At 57.2% G+C, this 18,059-nt stretch overlaps 9 protein-coding genes across 9 annotated transcripts; 5 read left to right on the top strand and 4 right to left on the bottom strand.

The window, feature by feature from the left end:
* Window positions 1-28: 28 nt before the first annotated feature.
* DACRYDRAFT_21508 (ribonucleotide reductase alpha subunit) lies at window positions 29-3,575 on the bottom strand. Its single transcript, XM_040772426.1, is given in 11 exon segments — window positions 29-1,723; window positions 1,776-2,236; window positions 2,284-2,625; window positions 2,686-2,948; window positions 2,996-3,053; window positions 3,106-3,146; window positions 3,197-3,217; window positions 3,268-3,291; window positions 3,401-3,406; window positions 3,457-3,458; window positions 3,477-3,575. The coding sequence occupies 11 exon segments, from the start codon at window positions 3,496-3,498 to the stop codon at window positions 213-215; spliced, it is 2,751 nt and encodes a 916-aa protein (XP_040630186.1). The 5' UTR covers window positions 3,499-3,575; the 3' UTR covers window positions 29-212.
* A 333-nt stretch (window positions 3,576-3,908) lies between these two features.
* Window positions 3,909-4,450, top strand: DACRYDRAFT_15148 (uncharacterized protein; the record flags this gene model as incomplete). Its single annotated transcript, XM_040771077.1, has 2 exons — window positions 3,909-4,194; window positions 4,245-4,450. 2 exons carry the CDS (start codon window positions 3,909-3,911, stop codon window positions 4,448-4,450), a joined length of 492 nt encoding a protein of 163 aa, XP_040630185.1.
* A 105-nt stretch (window positions 4,451-4,555) lies between these two features.
* On the bottom strand, window positions 4,556-5,909 carry DACRYDRAFT_99586 (uncharacterized protein). The gene is made up of 2 exons (XM_040777604.1): window positions 5,675-5,909; window positions 4,556-5,610 (listed from the first exon to the last, which is right to left on the bottom strand). The coding sequence occupies exons 1-2, from the start codon at window positions 5,753-5,755 to the stop codon at window positions 4,789-4,791; spliced, it is 903 nt and encodes a 300-aa protein (XP_040630184.1). The 5' UTR covers window positions 5,756-5,909; the 3' UTR covers window positions 4,556-4,788.
* A 1,691-nt stretch (window positions 5,910-7,600) lies between these two features.
* On the bottom strand, window positions 7,601-9,052 carry DACRYDRAFT_106452 (uncharacterized protein; the record flags this gene model as incomplete). The annotated part of the gene is made up of 5 exons (XM_040768271.1): window positions 7,601-7,938; window positions 7,987-8,050; window positions 8,111-8,233; window positions 8,287-8,403; window positions 8,507-9,052. 5 exons carry the CDS (start codon window positions 9,050-9,052, stop codon window positions 7,601-7,603), a joined length of 1,188 nt encoding a protein of 395 aa, XP_040630183.1.
* A 206-nt stretch (window positions 9,053-9,258) lies between these two features.
* On the top strand, window positions 9,259-9,913 carry DACRYDRAFT_50059 (30S ribosomal protein S12; the record flags this gene model as incomplete). The annotated part of the gene is made up of 2 exons (XM_040774965.1): window positions 9,259-9,713; window positions 9,763-9,913. The coding sequence occupies 2 exons, from the start codon at window positions 9,259-9,261 to the stop codon at window positions 9,911-9,913; spliced, it is 606 nt and encodes a 201-aa protein (XP_040630182.1).
* Window positions 9,914-10,108: 195 nt separating this feature from the next.
* DACRYDRAFT_115487 (uncharacterized protein) lies at window positions 10,109-13,278 on the top strand (the record flags this gene model as incomplete). Its single annotated transcript, XM_040770014.1, has 5 exons — window positions 10,109-10,244; window positions 10,294-10,731; window positions 10,788-12,686; window positions 12,774-12,957; window positions 13,021-13,278. 5 exons carry the CDS (start codon window positions 10,109-10,111, stop codon window positions 13,097-13,099), a joined length of 2,736 nt encoding a protein of 911 aa, XP_040630181.1. The 3' UTR covers window positions 13,100-13,278.
* Window positions 13,279-13,401: 123 nt separating this feature from the next.
* Window positions 13,402-14,015, top strand: DACRYDRAFT_21506 (uncharacterized protein). Its single transcript, XM_040772425.1, has one exon. It carries the CDS (start codon window positions 13,424-13,426, stop codon window positions 13,955-13,957), a length of 534 nt encoding a protein of 177 aa, XP_040630180.1. The 5' UTR covers window positions 13,402-13,423; the 3' UTR covers window positions 13,958-14,015.
* Window positions 14,016-14,802: 787 nt separating this feature from the next.
* On the bottom strand, window positions 14,803-16,513 carry DACRYDRAFT_94279 (TAF-domain-containing protein; the record flags this gene model as incomplete). The annotated part of the gene is made up of 5 exons (XM_040777208.1): window positions 14,803-15,417; window positions 15,469-15,860; window positions 15,913-16,165; window positions 16,216-16,311; window positions 16,406-16,513. 5 exons carry the CDS (start codon window positions 16,511-16,513, stop codon window positions 14,803-14,805), a joined length of 1,464 nt encoding a protein of 487 aa, XP_040630179.1.
* Window positions 16,514-16,856: 343 nt separating this feature from the next.
* On the top strand, window positions 16,857-17,960 carry DACRYDRAFT_94278 (mitochondrial carrier; the record flags this gene model as incomplete). The annotated part of the gene is made up of 4 exons (XM_040777207.1): window positions 16,857-17,046; window positions 17,120-17,469; window positions 17,557-17,739; window positions 17,787-17,960. 4 exons carry the CDS (start codon window positions 16,857-16,859, stop codon window positions 17,952-17,954), a joined length of 891 nt encoding a protein of 296 aa, XP_040630178.1. The 3' UTR covers window positions 17,955-17,960.
* Between the last annotated feature and the right edge of the window lie 99 nt (window positions 17,961-18,059).

Below are 18,059 nucleotides of genomic sequence, written 5' to 3'. Positions count from 1 at the left end.
CGCATGTATAAATCCATCATACTAAAAGATACATATCGCAACATCGCCGACAAGGGGTATGAAAACTAAGCGTAAGTAGTGGAGGAGCTCGCTATAAATGCAGTGTGGTTTGCAAGTGGACGGGAAATAGGGGATCCAGAAACCAAAGTACATTTTTACACAGCTCGAGTGTTTCTAGGTTAGAAAGGCATGACAAGGGAGAGGCAAAGTACTCAGCCAGAGCACATCAGGCATGCCTCCTTGTTTTCGAGGCTGCACTGGAGCTTGGCCTCCTCGTATTCGCGCTGCTTTATCCTCTCCAATGCAGCGGCGTATTCGGGGTCAATCTCCTTCTCCGTCTTGCCCTTGCCCTTGCCGTTCTCTTCTGCTGGAGCAGCTACAAGTGGCTGCTCAATGCGGGAAGGAGATGCGCCTGGGGTAGGAAGCGGGGCAGAAGAGGACTCAGCCTTGACGACCGTCGCGTCTAGGGAGAGGTCCTCGACCTTGACAGCCACAGGAACAGGCCTCACACTGTCAGGGGAAGCGATCGGAGAGCTAGTGGCAGTTGCGCTCGTCGGGGTGGAGCTACGTGCTGAAGCGAGGACATCGTTCACGGCTATGCTCGCGTACTTGTTCGTGCTCTGCCTGGGCTTCATCGCACGCACCGCTTGAGCAGGAGCAGAGACACCGTTCTGTGCATCCTTCGCCTGCTTGATGACCGAGGCGTCCAGGGTGAACTGGATGGCCTGAGCAGCAGGGCGCGTACGAAGGTAGTACATGCCCGTCTTGAGCCCCTTCTTCCAGCCGTAGAAATGCATGGACGTGAGCTGGCCGAGAGTAGGGCTCTGGAGATGGACGTTCAAGCTCTGACTCTGGCAGATGAACGCACCCCGGTCCGCGGCGAGGTCGAGGATCTTCTTCTGTGAGATCTCCCAGACGGTCTTGTAGATCGCTTTGATGTTGTCCGGGATTCCGGGGATGTTCTGGATCGACCCGCCGGAAGCGATGATCATATCCCGCATCTGGTCGTTCCATAGGCCGAGATCGACAAGATCGCGAAGAAGCCACGGGCAGACAACCTGGAACTCGCCGGCGAGTACACGACGCGCGTAGATCATAGATGTATACGGCTCGAAGCACTCGTTGTTCCCCAGGATCTGGGAAGTGGAGGCGGTAGGCATAGGGGCAAGGAGGAGGGAGTTGCGCAGACCCGTGCGGCTGATCTTCTCCTTCAGCCCGGCCCAGTCCCAGCGGTCGGAAGGCATCACGCCCCATAGGTCAAACTGGAGCTCTCCACGGGAAGCAGGGGAGCCTTCGAACGTCTCGTACGCGCCGTCCGTCTCGGCCATCTCGTTCGACGCCTCGAGCGCAGCGTGGTAGATAGTCTCGAAGATATCGCGGTTAAGCTGACGAGCTTCGGGCGAGTCGAACGGCATGCGAAGAGCCATAAACGCGTCGGCGAGACCCTGCACACCAACGCCGATAGGACGGTGACGCATATTAGACCGACGAGCCTCAGGCACGGGATAGTAGTTGACATCGATGATTCGGTTCAGGTTGAACGCGACCACCTTGGCGACCGCGTGCAGCTTCTCGAAGTCGTACTGACCGTCCTGGATGAAGGAAGGCAAGGCAATGGAGGCGAGATTGCAGACGGCGACCTCGTCAGGGGCGGAATACTCCATGATTTCTGTGCAGAGGTTGGAAGACTTGATCGTGCCCAGGTTCTTCTGGTTAGACTTGGCTGCAGTTCGTCAGTCTACTTACTCACATACTTCTGGAATCAAATAACTGACAGTTAGCAGCATCCTTGTACAACATGAACGGGCCCCCAGTCTCAATCTGTGCGTCGAGAATGGCATACCACAGCTTCTGGGCCTTGATGGTCTGCCTCGCGCGACCCTCGCGTTCGTAACGAGTATACAAAGCCTCGAAATCTTCGCTGTGCACCTCAGACATGCCAGGCGCTTCATTAGGGCAGAAGAGAGACCAGTCACCGTCGGACTCGACGCGCTTCATGAACAGATCTGAAATCCAGAGGGCGTAGAAAAGGTCACGTGCGCGCACTTCCTCCTTGCCGTGGTTCTTGCGCAGGTCGAGGAACTCGAAGACGTCGGCGTGCCAGGGCTCGATGTAGATAGCAAAGGCACCGGGGCGCTTGTTACCGCCTTGGTCGACGTAGCGAGCAGTAGCATCGTAAGCACGGAGCATGGGGACGATACCGTTCGAGTAGCCATTGGTGCCCGCGATGTAGGAGCTGAGACATGGTCAGAGCAGCGGATGACTCATCGCCAGATTACTCACCCCTTGGCGCGGATATTGTGGATGTGCATTCCAATACCACCAGCGGTCTTGGAAATCATTGCGCATGTCTTGAGGGTATCATAGATGCCCTCGATACTGTCGTCCTTCATGGCAACCAGGAAACAGGAAGAGAGCTGAGGATGGGGCGTGCCGGCATTGAAGAGCGTCGGGCTAGCGTGTGTGAAGTACCGCTCGGACATCAGGGTGTAGGTTGCTAATGCGCGGTCAATATCTCGGCCGTGTATACCAATGGCTACACGCATCAGCATCTGCTGGGGTCGCTCGGCAACTTTGCCGTTGATCCGCAAGAGGTAGGAACGCTCGAGAGTCTTGAAACCAAAGCTGCACCACAGACATCAGTTATACACTATTCGTCTCACATAAGCGAGATAAGACACGCACAATTGGTGATGGAAGTCCCTCTCATAGATGATCGCCGAATCGAGCACCTCCTTGTTCTCCTGGACGATATCATAGATGTCCTTGGCGATCATAGGCGAATGACGTCCATTCTTCGGGTTCACGTATGTATAGAGGTCCTCAATGACCTGGGAGAAGAGCTTCTTGGTCTCCTTGTGCAGGTTGGAGATGGCGATGCGGGCAGCGAGGATGGCATAGTCGGGGTGCTTGGTCGTCAGGTATGCGGCGGTTTCCGAGGCAAGGTTCTGTATGACGGTTAGTACACACGGGGAGGTACACAGAGATAGCGCACGTCGAGCTCAACAGTGGTCACGCCAGGGTAGACACCAGCGATGACCTTCTTGGTAATCCTACACACCAAAGTCAGTTTCTGTTCCCCCAGTACTGGTACAGACAACGCACTCGAAAGGATCAACATGGTCCTGATCGAGGCCGTAACAGAGCTGTATTGTGCATGAGGATATATCCTATCGTCCTAGGCAATTGAGCAGACCTTTTGTATCCGGGCTGTGATCTGTGAGGCTGGGGTAAGCTTCGATCAACAAAATGGGACTGGGGGCGTACCTTGTCGAACGCGACACGCTCTTTCTTTAGCATGGGTCAGTATCTGACAGATTAACGCTATAGGCGATAGTAACGAACCCGTCTGTATATCAGAGTCAGTAAAGTACATGTTAGAGAGAGGAGAGCAACTTACCCGTCTGTGAGTCAGCGACGCGAACAGCGCGACATCGGTCAGCAAGTCACGCGACTGTTGAAGGGAGACAGCTTACCCCGCTTGAACACGTATGCCATGATGGTTGTTAGTCTACAAAGTGTCTAGTAGGTGAACAGTGGAGAGTGGTAGCGCGGTAAAGGAGGAAGGAGGAAGGAGGAAGGAGGGATGAAGTGTAAGAGGGTAAGAGGGACAGTCGCGTACTTATGGAGTGGACGCGAGACAAATTGCAATTATGCATTGCGCCACTAAGGACGCGCCTTTTGGCTCCGCTAAAGTAAACACGAACGCGTCTCTCTAGTGAGGCATGTGACGCGTTGGACATTACATTCAACCAAATTCTGTTCACTCGTCACATTCCTCACAGAAGGGATACAGCACAAAGGCCGCCATTGATGACTGTCCTCTCTTATTGCTGACTGTACCATCTCTCCATCCCTCGCACGTCCAATCTCCGGATTTAGTCCGTCTGGTATCTACAGGAAAAACAATGTCCGACGTAGCGACCCGCCCATCCCGTCGACGTCGTCACGCCTCCTCATCACACGCGCCCACCAGCCCTGAAACATCGCGCAACCCCGCCTCACCCGATAAGCGCAGGCCGTCGATCGCGACAGATGATCGGACGGAGCTGGAGCTGCTGGTGCTGAGCACCGAGGAGTTTGAGAAGGAGGTGGAGCGAAGGCTGGGCTTGGGCCGCCCTGGTGCGGTCGAGGAGGCTACTCTCAGCGAGCCGGTGCTATTGCCTAGACCGAAGACTAAGGAAGAAGAGGAAGGTCCGTCTTTAACGTCCTTGTTTTATAGCAATGCTAACTGTAACTTGCAGCCCTGCATGCGAAAGTCATGGATCTCCTCCGAGCGCGAGTAACAGCTTTGGAAAAAGAAGAAGACCCCGAGTTTGACCCCCTCTGTCCACTGCCCCAGGACCTAGCAGGGATACAAGATGACCCCCTCTTTGGGAAACTGGAAACGCTCGCGACGCAGATCGTTAGCACTCAGCCCTGCGCTACTGGTATCCCTGAGCGACTGTGAAGACCAACTATCGTACGTGCATTATATCATGAGATTGTGAAGCACGGAGCTGAGTACCGCCAGAGAGTTTGAAGATCAACTGTGTATTGCGGATATGTTATTTTGCTGGTGTGAATGTTGGCTATGAAAGATATGAAGGCTGTGAAGACTATGGAAACAAGAGTTGGTCTACGATGAATGAAAGCGTACTGGCGGTATACGAATGCGAATGCGAGATGCGAATACACAATGCGAGAGGAATGCAACGAGCGAAACAGAAATGCTGAAGAACGATGTGAGGAACATACGGCTACACGCGCCCAGCGCTATTCATCCGTCAGTCCCTACCAACAAAGAGCTCACCACTCGACTTCATACACCCGACTGACCTTGACCCGGCCCAAGATGCTCGCCTCTCCTCTAGCGCGCACGAGCGCCCTTCTCTCCCGTGTCCAAGTGATCCACCTCACCTTCCTCCACCCCCAGCGCCAAGGCCGAAGCTGCTCATACTCCCTCACCCTGTCCCGGCGTTTTTCCTCCCCTTCCTCCCTCGAAGGGTCCCGTTTCACGCACCCGCGGCAGCCACAGCCTCCCTCGTGCGGCACCCCGGGGAAGTAGAACGACCAGTGCGCTTGGTCGATGTATACCGGTTCCCGCTCGCCCTTGTTGGGAAAGATAAGGGATGCGAGCTTGCGCAGCCCTAGTCGGCCGGGCCCGGTGGGTCCCTCGTCTTCTGGTCCGTCATGCGGCGTTTGCTGGGCAAGGGAACGACATGTCGGACACTCGGCGACAGTGGGGAGAGTGGACGCCGACACTTCGGAGATCCGACTCGTAGTGGTGTGCAGGGCGTTCCCCTCGCTATAAGAGGACCACGGTGCGCCGAGAGAGGATCTCCGGCTCCCAGCGTAGGCCGAAGCAGGGCACATCATCGACATGGGTGTATCGGGCGTACCGGGCGTGCTCGGCCCGTCCAGAAAGGATGAGGACAAGGGCGAGCGAGGCGCGCTTTGCTGAGAGTACACCGACGCTGAGACTGTGGACGCTAGCGAGGCCCGCCTGGACCTGCGGGAGGATGCTGATGCTGGTCTAGAGTAGCGGGCAGAGGCGCCAGAGGGCCGGCCAGTGATAAGGGGGAGGTTGTACGTCTCTGCGCTGATTAACGGTGCTGGGTCTATGTATCCCTGCCCCGCCCCGGTATGTCAGTGTAGACGTTCGAGTTGGAGGCAGGGGCAGGGGGGAACGCACCATCATCGTTTGTTTCTGTCCGAGAGTGAAAGCAGGCGGAGCGGACATGCTCCGCCCTCGACCGACAAAGTCCAACTTCATACCGTTGTGTTTGTGTATCGTCGTAAACCCAGGTATGGGCAAAGAGAATAATATAAGATGCGTTGAAGAACGGACAGACAAGTCTAGCGGGATCGGGATCTGTTGGGCGACCGATCCCTAGGTTCTTATACCATCCTCATCATACAACATTAACGGCAGTAAACACACACCTGTTCCCTCCCCAAGGCCATCGCCCTTCGCAGGAGGAGACAATAACTCCGCGGGGAACAAAAGAGCAGTTGGTGCACAGGACCCTGTGCCCCAAACCAAAACGGCAGGAAGAGAGGAAGAGGGGTTTTGTTCGGTTGTTTGTCAATGAGCACATGGGGCGCGTCGTGCGGCTACGTGCATACGTAGTACGTAGCACAAGGCTGAAGGTAGAAGCAGAACCGTACGCTCTGGTGAGTAAGTCGGCCGTCTACCGTCCAGCCCGGACCGGCGAATCTTCAGGCACGACACGGTGTGGCTCCTTGTACAGTACCGGATTCTCGGTTATCAGTCCCTGCTCTCCAGGCGGCGATAGAACGGTCCAACGGTCTAAGGCCCTCTATGCATCAGGCTTCGGGTGCACCCGTCGTTCCCCAATGCAGGAGCGGGAGAAAGGGATGATGGGGGTTATTGTGCCCTTTGTTGGGCCTGGGAGAAGGGGATTCGCCGCACGACAGGAACTCCCTTAGCTTGTTGTTCTCGGTCATTCGTGAACTGGATAAACTCAGTTGGGAAACAAGATCCAGGTGTGAAACCGTACGATATCGGAGTATCAAGCCTACTTGATACAAGTGACAAGGGGTGGACAATCACCGCATTCCGCGTAGGCCTTGCCTGATGTATGCAAGGAGGGTCAAGGGTGCATTGCAGATCTCATATAACATGAACCGGGGTCTAGGAATGTAAGAGGACCTGGCATTGCAATACAGACATGTCAAGGTGACCTAGCTTCATGTGTGGACTTAATGTTTTGCGCGTTGAACTACAAGATGGGTCCTCACTCTCTCTTGTACATCCACCTTCACCAGCTGCCATCCACCGGTCACATCAGGTATGCACTCTTTAATAACACTTCCATGATATCTTACTAACATCATCATCAAGTATAGACAAATTAAAAATACATTGCAAGGTATGAGATGTTGTTGAGCCGGTCAATAGCACAAAACTGACTGATATGCATAGAGCACATTAACCATATCGATCTCATGCCCAGCGCGTCTACATTGCTGCGTGTTTGCTGGTCTTCAGGAAGCAGATCAAAGGGTCGAAGGGTGCAAGGAATCATGCGCATATATGCAGTGTTTGTAGTATAGTGTCATTGCAATGAATGATGTCTGCCTCGCTTCAATAAAGAGATCCTAGGAGTGCTGCTTGGTCCATGTCTGCTAGCATGTGTTTTGTCGAGATGTGTCCAGTGGATCAATCATGGCTAGACTAGAAGTTCATCGAGGCAGTCTAAGAAGGCCAGGTAAGGAAGCCTTGATACCCCTGGACACTGCCTCGGCAAGCCGTGCGCGGAACGCGGTGAATACCCCTGCTGACATCATAAGGGGACAATATTGCAGCTGCTCCTGGGACCGTGCTCAACAGACGAGAAAGTTGTTGGCTTACACCCGAATAGGAAAGGAGGTGTAACGTGCACGCATTCGGACAATCCTGACGCTAGCTTGTTGTCCTTCGATGATGGCGATCGGGGATCATCCTGTGGGCGGAGTCGAAGATATGTTTGACTGGAATTGAAGAACAATAGTGATGGTGGATACTGTAGTTGATAGCGGCTGATTAAGACACTCAAACACCTTAACGCGACATATCTCCCACATAAACAGTCCCTCCCCCACCCCAACCCAAGCACTACAAGACCACACTATCGTCCATCTCCTCAACCGGTTCCTCGTCCAAGCCCAAATGTCCCTCCCTCTCCTTCTCCTCCGCGCGCCTCGCCCTCCTCTCCTTGTCCTTATCCTCTACCAGCTCCGCCCTGCTCACCAGGACGTCACACCCCGTAGCCGGGCACTGTTTTCCCCCCTGGGGAGGGAGATACTGGAGGATCGCTTCCCGGGAATAAGAGTGCTTGCATTTGGTAGAAGTGAGGCAGGAGGTGAGGTACCGCAGCGTTAGGGGACACTTGAGTTGCTGGGTGTTCCCCCCGACGAAGATGTCCTCGTCTTCGTCCGCAAGGTCGCCGTCCTCTGCTCTGCGTCAGCGAGTGCAGGAAACCAGGTGAACGAACAGCCTACCACGCTCAAGCTCCTTGGTAATGAAATCCGGCGCCATGGCATTATCGTCCCCGTTCTGTCCTTGCTAGCAGCCCAGCTCCGTCAGCGAGCCCACTCGGACTGGGACGTGCGTAAGCCCACCCACCCAAACCCCATCGCGGAACTGGAAATACCCCTCGTCCTTCCCATACCTCTGTCTAGCAGTCTTCCCCTCCCAAACCTCCCACTTCTCCTGCGCTCCTTGAGTGTACAACTCCGTCAGGTCAGCCTGCAAGCCGGTGAGGGACGCCTCATATAAGCCAAGGGGAGGGGGGGACGTACGAGTTTCTCCCCTTGGGCTATCCGCTGTCTTAGCCCGTCTAGAGTTGCTGTATGCGCACGGATACGTTGCTGGACGTCGATCATCTTCCTGATAGCCGATTCCAGTTCTCTATCCAACTGCAGAAGCGTCAGCCACGCGCTGTCCCCCGTAACACCTACCCAAAAGCAAAGTGCAAAGTGCGAAACACAACAGAATGGAACGCGACGCAACGGAACGCACCTCCTCATCCCCCCCCGCCTCCCCAACAGCCCGAGCAGTATCAGCCAACAGCCCCACCCCCCTCTCCTCCGCATGCCCAGCCGGCATACTCCAATTCGTAAGGAAAGCGCGCAACATCCTATCGCTCCCCGAGTCCACAGGCTGGTTCCTAAACGTCTGGAGGGAGAAGAACGCAGATGGCGCAGCCCCTTCCCCTGCGCCCTCGCCTTCGAGGTGGTCGTTTTCGTCTGAATCGGCTTCCGGCGCTGGGGGACGCGCCTTCCTAGCTTGGGAACGGCGTGTCCCCTCCTCCCCCGAGTGCGTCCTCACCCTCTGCGTCCCCCCAGGAACATCATGAGCGGTATTCCCCTCCCCCCGTTGTTGCGTAGCTCCCTCGCCAGATCCTGTTCGTGTCCGTGTCCGGGGGCGCTGGGTCCCCTCGCCCGTGCTGGTACGGGTACGCCGCTGGGTTCCCCTAGGCTGGACTTCGGGCTCAGGCTCGGGGGAGGGTTCGGAGTTGGGAGGGCGGGTTGCTTGAGAAGAACGGAGGCTACGACGGGGAGGCATCGTTTAACCTAGTTTTAGTTTCTGTTCTGTGTTGACAAGCAGTCGTCGTCGTCGTCGTCGTTGATGTGTGGGTGGTAGAGGGCGCATGTACGCGACTCTTTGACGCGTTTGAGTGGCTGTGCTCGGAGTTTTTTAGATGTCAAGACAAGGTAAATGGTCTAGAGTGAAGTGACTTGCACTTGCACTACAATTGCTCATTTGCTGGGATGGCTACATTATTACGCTGTACACTCAGAGCGGCCATCGCTCATCCAGTACTGACACCCAGCACACGGACATTACCCTCTTTCCACCCTTCCCCCTGCTTCACCCCCTTCCGCACGCTCAACCCCACCCCCTTCCTCCAACGCACCCTCCACACCTCCCCCACCCTCCAAATGACACTCAACCAAGTCCGCCGAGGAAAGCGCAAGCCCCACAGACAATCCAAGCCTCGCTCTCCCCAGCTCCTCCAGTGCCCACAGCGACGCGCCGTCTGCGGGAAGATCTTCAGCGAGGTCAAGCCCAAGAAGCCTAATTCTGCTAAACGCAAGGTTGCCCGGGTCAAGCTCACCACAGGGAGGAGCGTGATGGCGTATATCATGGGTGAAGGGCATAATTTGCAGGAACATAGTGTGGTGCTTGTGAGAGGGGGGAGGACGCAGGATTTGCCTGGTGTTAGGTGGGTGCTGTGTTTTGGGTTGGGAAGGGGGCGCGGCTGATGAGTGTAGGTATAAGATTGTGAGAGGAGCGCTGGATTTGAATGGTGTGCCGAATAGGCAGACGTCGAGGAGCAAATACGGGGGTATGTGTGTGCGGTATAGGATGGGCATGGCTGATCGTCTCTGTAGGGAAGAAACCGAAGAAGCAGTAGATGGGTAGTTTGCTGTGTGATACAGTATATTGGGTGATGGAATGTATATCGTCCCATTCGTTTACAGTGTGAATGTGCTCTATGAGATGCATCCATGTCCATTGAATACTCTCATCCCACTGAACATAAGATGACATACTATTACAAGTGGCAGTGAAGAACAACAATATCATCTCTTCTTCGCCGTTGTCCATGTCGATAGAATGACAAGTATCGAGCAGTTGTTTGGCCGTTCCTCTGTGGACATCTTCATTCCATCATCTGAATTATCACTGACGACGATTACTGACTACGCTGGATGGGCAAACCGAATCCAATCACGCAAATTCGCGTTTTACGGTACAGTACTCACTCACCTTGCTCTACCCCTCTAACACCCGTCTCGCAGATGAACACCTCCCACTCATACTCTCACTCCGTATCCCTCTCTCTTCTTCTTCATCAGACACACCACCAACCAACGTGCTCACTCTCCTATCCCGCACCCAGCTCACCCTAGAAGCAGCCTACATCGCCCCCACCCACCCATCCACACCTCTCAACCCTCACCCTCCCTCCGCACGTCCCTCCTCCGCACTCTCCCTCCCCCCGTCAAGAGCAGCATCACTCCGCCCCTCAGCGCTCAGCGTTCCTCCCCAGACGCCTGTTCCTACCCCGGGCACAGCGGACTGGGACAGGAAGTTCGCCAGAGCGGAGGGAGTGGTCATGGGTACGTTCGTGTGGGGAGAGGGAAAAGAGGGCAAGGATGGGAAGGAAGAGTTCAGGCTGCTTTGGTCAGAGAGGGACAAGGCTTGGATAGCGCTGTTCACGATGCAAGTGACGATCTGTGCGCCTTCCCTCCTCCGAATGCCTAGTATGAACTAACCGACCACCCGCTCCCAGCCTACCTGCGTACCCGGTCCACAGACCCCCTTCTATGCCTCACATGCTCCGCAACACTGAGGGACAAGCCCCTTCCCCTAACCCCCGCCCGCAAGCCCTTACACTCCCTTTCCCCCCCCTCGCTCCCCTCCGAGCCCCCAACACCCAGCAGCGGGAGCAGCGACCTCCCCCCCTCCTCCTCAGAAGAGGAAGAGGAAGCGCCCAGGTTTGAGGAAGTGAACCTGCTCGACGGGCTGCTCCGGCCTCTTCCAGACCTAGAACTACCCTCGACCCGGCTAGCCCAAACACTGAGGCGCGAACTGTTCTCTCTCCCCCAGCTAGAGTCCCCCCCTTCCTCTGCCGTCCCTAGTACTGCCCCGACGCCTACGCCTACCCCTTACGCATATGCACACGCGCATGCGAGAGCCAGATCCGTACCGGCCATAATGCGCAAGGCGTTCCGCCGTGTGCTGCCCGTGGTTGGAGGGCTCAAAGTCCGGATGAGGGCTGCCTTCCTCCCGCGTCCTTCTGGTGATGGTCATGGTCCACATCAGCCTTCGGACGCCGACGCGGAGGAGGACGACGACCAAGTGGGAGAAGAAGGCGGGGAGAATAGGAAATGTGTCCTCTGCGTCGAAGTCGAGAACTCGGGAGAAGGCTACTCATTCGAGTTGCAGCAAGTTGATGTCCTTCTCAGCGGGGGTGATACGCGCACTTTGCTCCTTTCCTGGGATCCCGCCCAGTCTAGTGGGGGGCTCTTCCCTCTTAGACTGAAGGCACAGGATCAGTATAACCTCTTGTATGACGTGAGGTTCACACCCTGGACTGCGGCTGGGACTGCGGCTGGGACTGCGGCTGGGACTGGGACTGGGATGGGGGCGGGCGCAGCGGCGGGACAGGGCAAGTCTCGCCCAGCACAGAGGAGCGTAAGCATCACCGTTCTAGGGCGGGCGTTCCTTCCCGTCCCCTCAAGTCCTCGGACACCGACGCTCGCTCGCCCGAATGGCGCTAGTGCCGGCGCTGGTGCTGGTGCGGGTGCGGGTGCTGGTGCGGGGAAAGTCCCGGAGGTGGAGTACGTCACTGACAGTTTTCCTTCGACTTGGAATTGTATGATCGACGTTACGCCTACCCAGCCAAGCGCGAGAGGAGGGGAAACGTTCCCCCCACCCACGGCCACCTCAGCCCCAGGAGCAGGAGCAGGAGCAGGAGCAGGGCAAGGGCAAGGGACAACGCCCAACCCCTATGGGACAAACGCGAACCACCACTTGTCGCCTATCGCCTCCCCCCTAGCAACAGAACAAGACAAACGGGCCACGCTAGCTGCTCTCCCTCTCCCTCCTGTCCTCCCTTCCGCACCCTCTAGGCGCCCACCACCGAGGAGCCACACCCTCCCCTCCCTCTCCTCCTCACTCTCGCTCAACACCAACCTCCCCCGCTCGCCCTCATCCTCATCGCCCAAGAACGCACCACGCGCGAGCCTCATGACCCTCCTCGGACCGAACGGAGTACCCGTCGTCGTCCCCTCCCCTTCGGCGGGTTCGCCCCGCCGCAGCGCGGGGCAGAGACCGCCTGCGACGCCCGTGTACCCCCCGCAGTCGGCGACGAGGGAGAGGAATCGGGTTTCTTTCCCGCCGGGGAACGTCAGTCCCAGCCCCGGGATGGGAATTCCAGCGCCCACCAGCGTCTACCCATCCCAAGTCCAAGTCCAAGTCCTATCACAACCCCAAATGCAAATGCAAGTCCCAACAGAACCAGTACTGGTAAGCATCGCACTCCAGTACCCGGCCCTGGTTGTACAAGACACCCTCCGCCTGCTGGATATGTTCAACCTCGAGGTGTTCGTCTTCAACCAGTCGAGTAGCGTCCGCCGGCTCGTGGTCAGTTGTCCGCCTTGGCGGCCCATACCCGGTTCGACCGGCGGTACGTCCCCTTTTCCAAGTCCTGCCCAGGCAGTTGTCCCCAGCGGGATGTTGGGTATGGGATGCAGAACACTAACCCTTTGGCTAGACGACCAAGTCCAGAACTCGCGCGCCGCTTTCATCCCGCTAGAGAACTCCAAGCCCCTAGGCCCACTCCAGCCCCACACATGTCAGTCCGTCCAGCTGCCATTTCTCGCCCTGCGCGCAGGGGTACATGTGGTGGATATGCTCGAGCTGAGGGACGAGGATACGGGGTATGTGCTCTGTTTGAGGTGAGCGTTTTGACCTTCGTCGTGGGCGGAGGGCTGATGAGAGGGACTGATGGTTGCGTGCAGGCAGGTCGCGGTTGTTGTCGTCCGGGAGATGGGAGAGGTTGTGAAAGGGGAGAAGGTGAAGGAGGTGCTTGAGGTTTAGTGGAGTATCGGACGATGGGCGATGAGCATTGGGCATTGGGCATTGGTGATCGAAGGCGGAGTATTGGAGCGGGATTGTCCCTCCGGGAACTGTCCACGGACTGGACTAATCCTGGAATTATTGGGCTGCTGCAGTTACATTACAACAAATGCGCTGTTGCTGGGTAATGTAAAGCGTTAACGCTCTCCCGTCACCTTCCTCGGTAGAAGATACTCGTCACAACCATATTAGCAACTCATGGCCAGCCGGTGCACTCCCCTCCTTTCCTCTCTCCGACCACTCGCCGCTCTACCTCTCCACCCCCGCCGAGCACTCTCCCTATCCATGTCCATGTCCCATCCTCCCGACTTTGTCCCAGCTCCAATCCTCGCCTGCGCCAGAACGCTCCGCCAGCAATTGCACGCCCGCTCCCAATCCCTATCCATAATCGAGACTGCCTGTGGCGGACTCCTCTCCTCCACATTCGTCTCCACCCCCGGGGCGAGTAGTGTCTTCCTCTGCGGGCAGGTACTCTACACCCCTCTCGCGCGCGCTGCGTTCGGTGGGTGGTCGGCGGAAGACGTAGTCGCCTATTCCGGGCCTGGGACGCAGGTCGTCCTCCGCCTCGCGCGGGAGAACCGGCGTGTGCTGGGGGCAGACTGGGTACTCGTCGAGAGCGGAATCGCAGGTCCGGGAAGGAAGGAAGAGTGGGAGAACGGACAACCCGGGTATGTCGCTCTGGCAGTCGTGGGCCCAGGGGTGGAGAGAGCGGTCGAGGTCCGCACTGGGGGGACGGAGAGGGTGGGCAACATGTGGGAGTTTACGAGGTTGGCGTTGGAGTTACTTTGGGAGTGTGTGGAGCAGACAGAGGAAGGATGATGAGGTTAGGTAGAGGATCAGAACGGAGTGAGAGTTCGTTGTTATTGTTATTGTTGTTGATGATAATGATGGTGTTGACAATGATATTATTCATACGAGTGCCAGCTGGCATGCCTCCATTAATAATACCACTCCACACCCTCCCCAGTATCCTCTGTTCACAACCAACGACCACCACCACCTCCTCCTCCTCCAACCCCACCCAACCCAACTCCACCCAGCCCAGCCCAACCGAAGACACAACAATGTCCTTCCCCCCCCCTCCCTCCAAGCCCGCCTCACGCACCTCACCACCCTCCTTCACACCCACAAGCTCACCCTATCACTAACCGAGACCGCCAGCGGAGGCCTCATCCTCCACTCTTCTCAACCCCTGGAGCGAGCAGCTTCTACCGCGGGGGGCTGACGCTCTACACTCTGGCATCTCGTGTCCTTTTCGGGGGATGGACGGAGGAGATGCTAAAGACGTATAAGGGGCCTACGGAGGGGGTTGTGCTAGGCTTGGCTAGGCATCATAAGCGTGTGCTAGGTGCGGACTGGGTGCTGGCGGAGAGCGGGACTGCTGGGCCTAGTCGTAGTGTGCCGGGAAAGAACGGCGACCCGGGGTATGTGGCACTCGCAGTTGTTGGCCCTGGAGTGGAGAAGACGCTTGAGAGGAATCTGGAGGATAGGGGGAGAGGGGAGAATATGATCCAGTTCGCTGGGCTGGGGATGGGGTTGCTTGTTGAGGCGATCGAGGAGGAGCTTAAGAGGCAGGGGAGGCTGTAACTGTTTTCCCCGGAGGAGGAAGGGGTAGATTACACAGTTCTGTTCTGTAAGATACAACCGAGTACAGAGGAAGAAGATCAACTCATCACCACATCCACATCCACATCCACATCCACGTCTACATCCTTGCCCTCTCCCCGTCCCACAGCCTGCAACACCCCTCTCGCCCAAACCCGGTCCAGATCCTGAGAGATCATCCTCCCGAAATACGTTCCAAACACCTCTTGGAGCCTCTTCTCCCCCGCCTGATCCAGGGCGCTCTCTTCCGCTCCCCCAGGGGCAGGCGCACCAGGTGCCAGAAGGCGCAGAGCCTCCCTCACAGCCCTGACAGCCTCTGCCACCTGCTCCTGCTCCTCTTCCCCCCCATCCCCCCCCTTCCCAGCCTCTTCAAAAGCCTCACATTCCCTGCCCAAGCTCTCAGCGCCCCGGCTCTCCACCAACCCCCGTCTCACCCCCTCCACGCCTAGCGCCGCCAGCCCGCGCACCGCTCCTGCGCGCGTCGGGAGCGCGCGCTCCGGTTCTAGGAGCGCGCGGAGGAGGGTCTTGAGTAGCCGGGAGGCGAGTGTGGTGTATTTCGGTGAGTAGAGGGTGATGAGTTGATGTAGTGTTGAGGCTGCGACTGGGCGGAGAGAGGGGGCAGGGTGGGGGTGGACGAGCAGGAGGGAGAGCAAGGGTGGGAGAATTTGATGTAGCTGCCCACCAGGGGTTAGTTATACGGAAGCCGGGGAAAAGAGGGGACAGACATAAGGTTCCAAGAAGATGTTCTCGTTTTTCGCCATACTGCCTATCATCCCCAGCGCGACTTGAAGAACGGCAGGGTCGCCCTCTTCCGCCCGGGCGAGTTCGCGCGTCACCCGCTCCCCGACCCAGTTAACGAGGTTCGGGACAAGCAGCTGGAGCCCTGCGTCTGCTGCTAGTGATGCTAGCGCAGCTGCACGGCGCGCGTCGTCTGGCGAGAGGAGGGCGGAGAGGAGCCGGGTATGGTAGAGTTGTAAAGGGAGGGGGAGGGAGGAGGGCAAGGAGGAGGGAGGGGAGGAGGGGGAAGAGGGACGGTCTGTTTGTGTGTGGGAGGTTGGTGGCGGGGGCGGGTTCTCCGGTATGAGAGGTTGTACACCTTCTACTGCTAACCAGTGTGCTATTTCCTGTCAGTTTCCCCCGAACCTCAAGAAGCACAGAAGAGCGCATACGTTTCACACCCACCTCCCGGGGCACCTTAACCCTCCTCTCCCTAACGACGCGCTCCAAGTCCACCTCCTCGTCCTCCACCGCATACACGAATGATTTGGCCTCAGAATGGTTCGGCTGAAAACGGCGGAACGAGAGTGGCACGCTCGGGGAATGGCCGTACAGAGGCTCGATATTAAGGTTCCGGAGGGCGAGGTCGATGTCTGCCGTAGTGAGCACGGTGCGTTTGGCGTGTTTCATATACCGGACTGCTTCCTGCGTGTGTGTGAGTATTGGATATGGATGAGGGAGGGAGGGGGACGCACCTCGATAACTTGGTTGATCCTGTACTCTACATCGCTGGCTAAAGCACTCGCGATGGCCTCCTGCAACCCTCCAACACCAAGGGAATCGGCAACGTCCTACATCCCCAGTGAGCGATGCACCCAAAACTCAATACCAGAGATCAAAGCCAGAGAGAGAGTGTGTGTGTGTGTGACAGAGAGAGGGACATACCTTGATAGAATCACTCTGTATCACACCTGTCGCGTGCGCAGGCCGCTTGCGCGCTGTTGCCGGAGGCTTGGGATGTATCCCGTTGGGTTTTGCTTGAAGAGAGTTCATGTTGCTCTGGTTGATATTGGAAGTATGATGTTGTAGAAATACTGAGAGGAGAGGAGGAGGAGTTGGAAGGAAGAGAGAAGGGAGAGTGCAAGTGCTAGTCCAGAGTGAGGTGAATGGGCGCCAACAACGATTTGAGTGGCGATCCCTATCGGCCCTAGTATTTACCCCTTATCACCGACACCCTTCACGCGTTCGGCCGACCAAATTTCGATTTCCTTACTACAACAAAATAATCCGCAGGCTCGACAATATTAATTCTCAGTAGACGGCCAACCGGCCCTCGCCCTCCCCTCCTGGCAAACCTCAACTACCCCCACCCCCATCCCTCCTCACCCCCAGGCATATGTCCCCCCCAACACTCACCCAATCCCTCCTCGCCGGTTCCCTAGCCGGAACATCCGTCGACCTCCTCTTCTTCCCGCTCGACACGCTCAAGACGCGTCTCCAGAGCCGGCAGGGTTTCTGGCGCGCGGGGGGGTTGGGGGGCATATATAGAGGTGTGGGGAGTGTGGTTGTTGGTAGTGCGCCGGGGGGTGAGTGCCTGTTCATCCCATCCCGGGGGGCAGGGCTGACGTGGGTGGTTGTGGTTGTGGTTATGATGGACAGCGGCAGCGTTCTTCGTCATGTACGAACAGATGAAGCATCTCCTCCTTCCCCTCCTACCCGGGGAACAATCCGCGCCTGCACGACACCTCCTAGCCGCCAGCACGGGCGAGATATGCGCATGTCTCGTGCGCGTCCCTACAGAGGTAGTCAAGTCCGCAGCTCAGACGGGTGCTTACGCAGTTTCGGCCGCTGCTGGCGTGGAGCGGAGTGGGACTGGGAGCGGGACTGGGAGCGGGACTGGGGTTATAGGGAAAGGAAAAGTAGGGAGCTGGGAGAGCGCAAGGAGGTTATGGGGCACTGAGGGGTTGAGAGGGTTCTACAAAGGGTTCGGGACGACCGTTGCTCGTGAGGTGCGTCTGCGTTCATCCCTGCCTTTCTCGCCCTCCCCTGCCCCCCAGCCCTGCTCCTCCCGCACTCACACGCTCACACGCCGATAGATCCCATTCACGTCCATCCAGTTCCCGCTATATGAGCAACTCAAGTCTCTCTTCTTCCGCTACAGTGGGCGCAAGGCTTATTCTGGAGAAGCAGCTATATGCGGGAGCGTAGCTGGGGGAGTAGCAGCAGCGATCACGACGCCGTTAGACGTAGCGAAAACACGTGTTATGCTGGAGATGCGTGTAAGTGCCTCCCTGCGGATGTGAGAGTGTTGGCTGACTGTGTACAGACTGGAGGGAAAGGGAAGAGTATTTACGGCCGATTGTTGCAGATCCGTGCTGAGGAGGGAGTGCGAGCGTTGTTTGCGGGAGTGTTACCCCGTACAGTGTGGATCTCTTGTGGTGGTGCTGTCTTCCTAGGCGTGTATGAGTGGGCCATAGCAATACAGTTGCCATAAATGGACACTTTTGATGGTACCCTATGACGTAACCTATCCGTCAGTACATCGTCAACTGCATCCGCACTACTCTGCTTTGCACTTGCTCGTCACCGATCTTTGGTC

This window comes from Dacryopinax primogenitus (genome assembly GCF_000292625.1).
Source record: "Dacryopinax primogenitus strain DJM-731 SS1 chromosome Unknown DACRYscaffold_6, whole genome shotgun sequence".
NCBI lineage: Eukaryota > Fungi > Basidiomycota > Dacrymycetes > Dacrymycetales > Dacrymycetaceae > Dacryopinax > Dacryopinax primogenitus.
This window is presented reverse-complemented; position numbering and strand designations above follow the sequence as displayed.

Coding starts and splice junctions, on each gene's coding strand:
- DACRYDRAFT_21508 (XM_040772426.1), bottom strand. CDS start 3,498: ATGGCATACGTGTTCAAGCGGG. Junction 3,054..3,105: donor GACCATGTTGATCCTTTCGA/GTGCGTTGTCTG, acceptor TTTGGTGTGTAG/GATTACCAAGAAGGTCATCG. Junction 2,626..2,685: donor AGGGACTTCCATCACCAATT/GTGCGTGTCTTA, acceptor TCTGTGGTGCAG/CTTTGGTTTCAAGACTCTCG.
- DACRYDRAFT_99586 (XM_040777604.1), bottom strand. CDS start 5,755: ATGAAGTTGGACTTTGTCGGTCGAGGGCGGAGCATGTCCGCTCCGCCT. Junction 5,611..5,674: donor GACAGAAACAAACGATGATG/GTGCGTTCCCCC, acceptor GGGGCGGGGCAG/GGATACATAGACCCAGCACC.
- DACRYDRAFT_21506 (XM_040772425.1), top strand. CDS start 13,424: ATGTCCATGTCCCATCCTCCCGACTTTGTCCCAGCTCCAATCCTCGCC.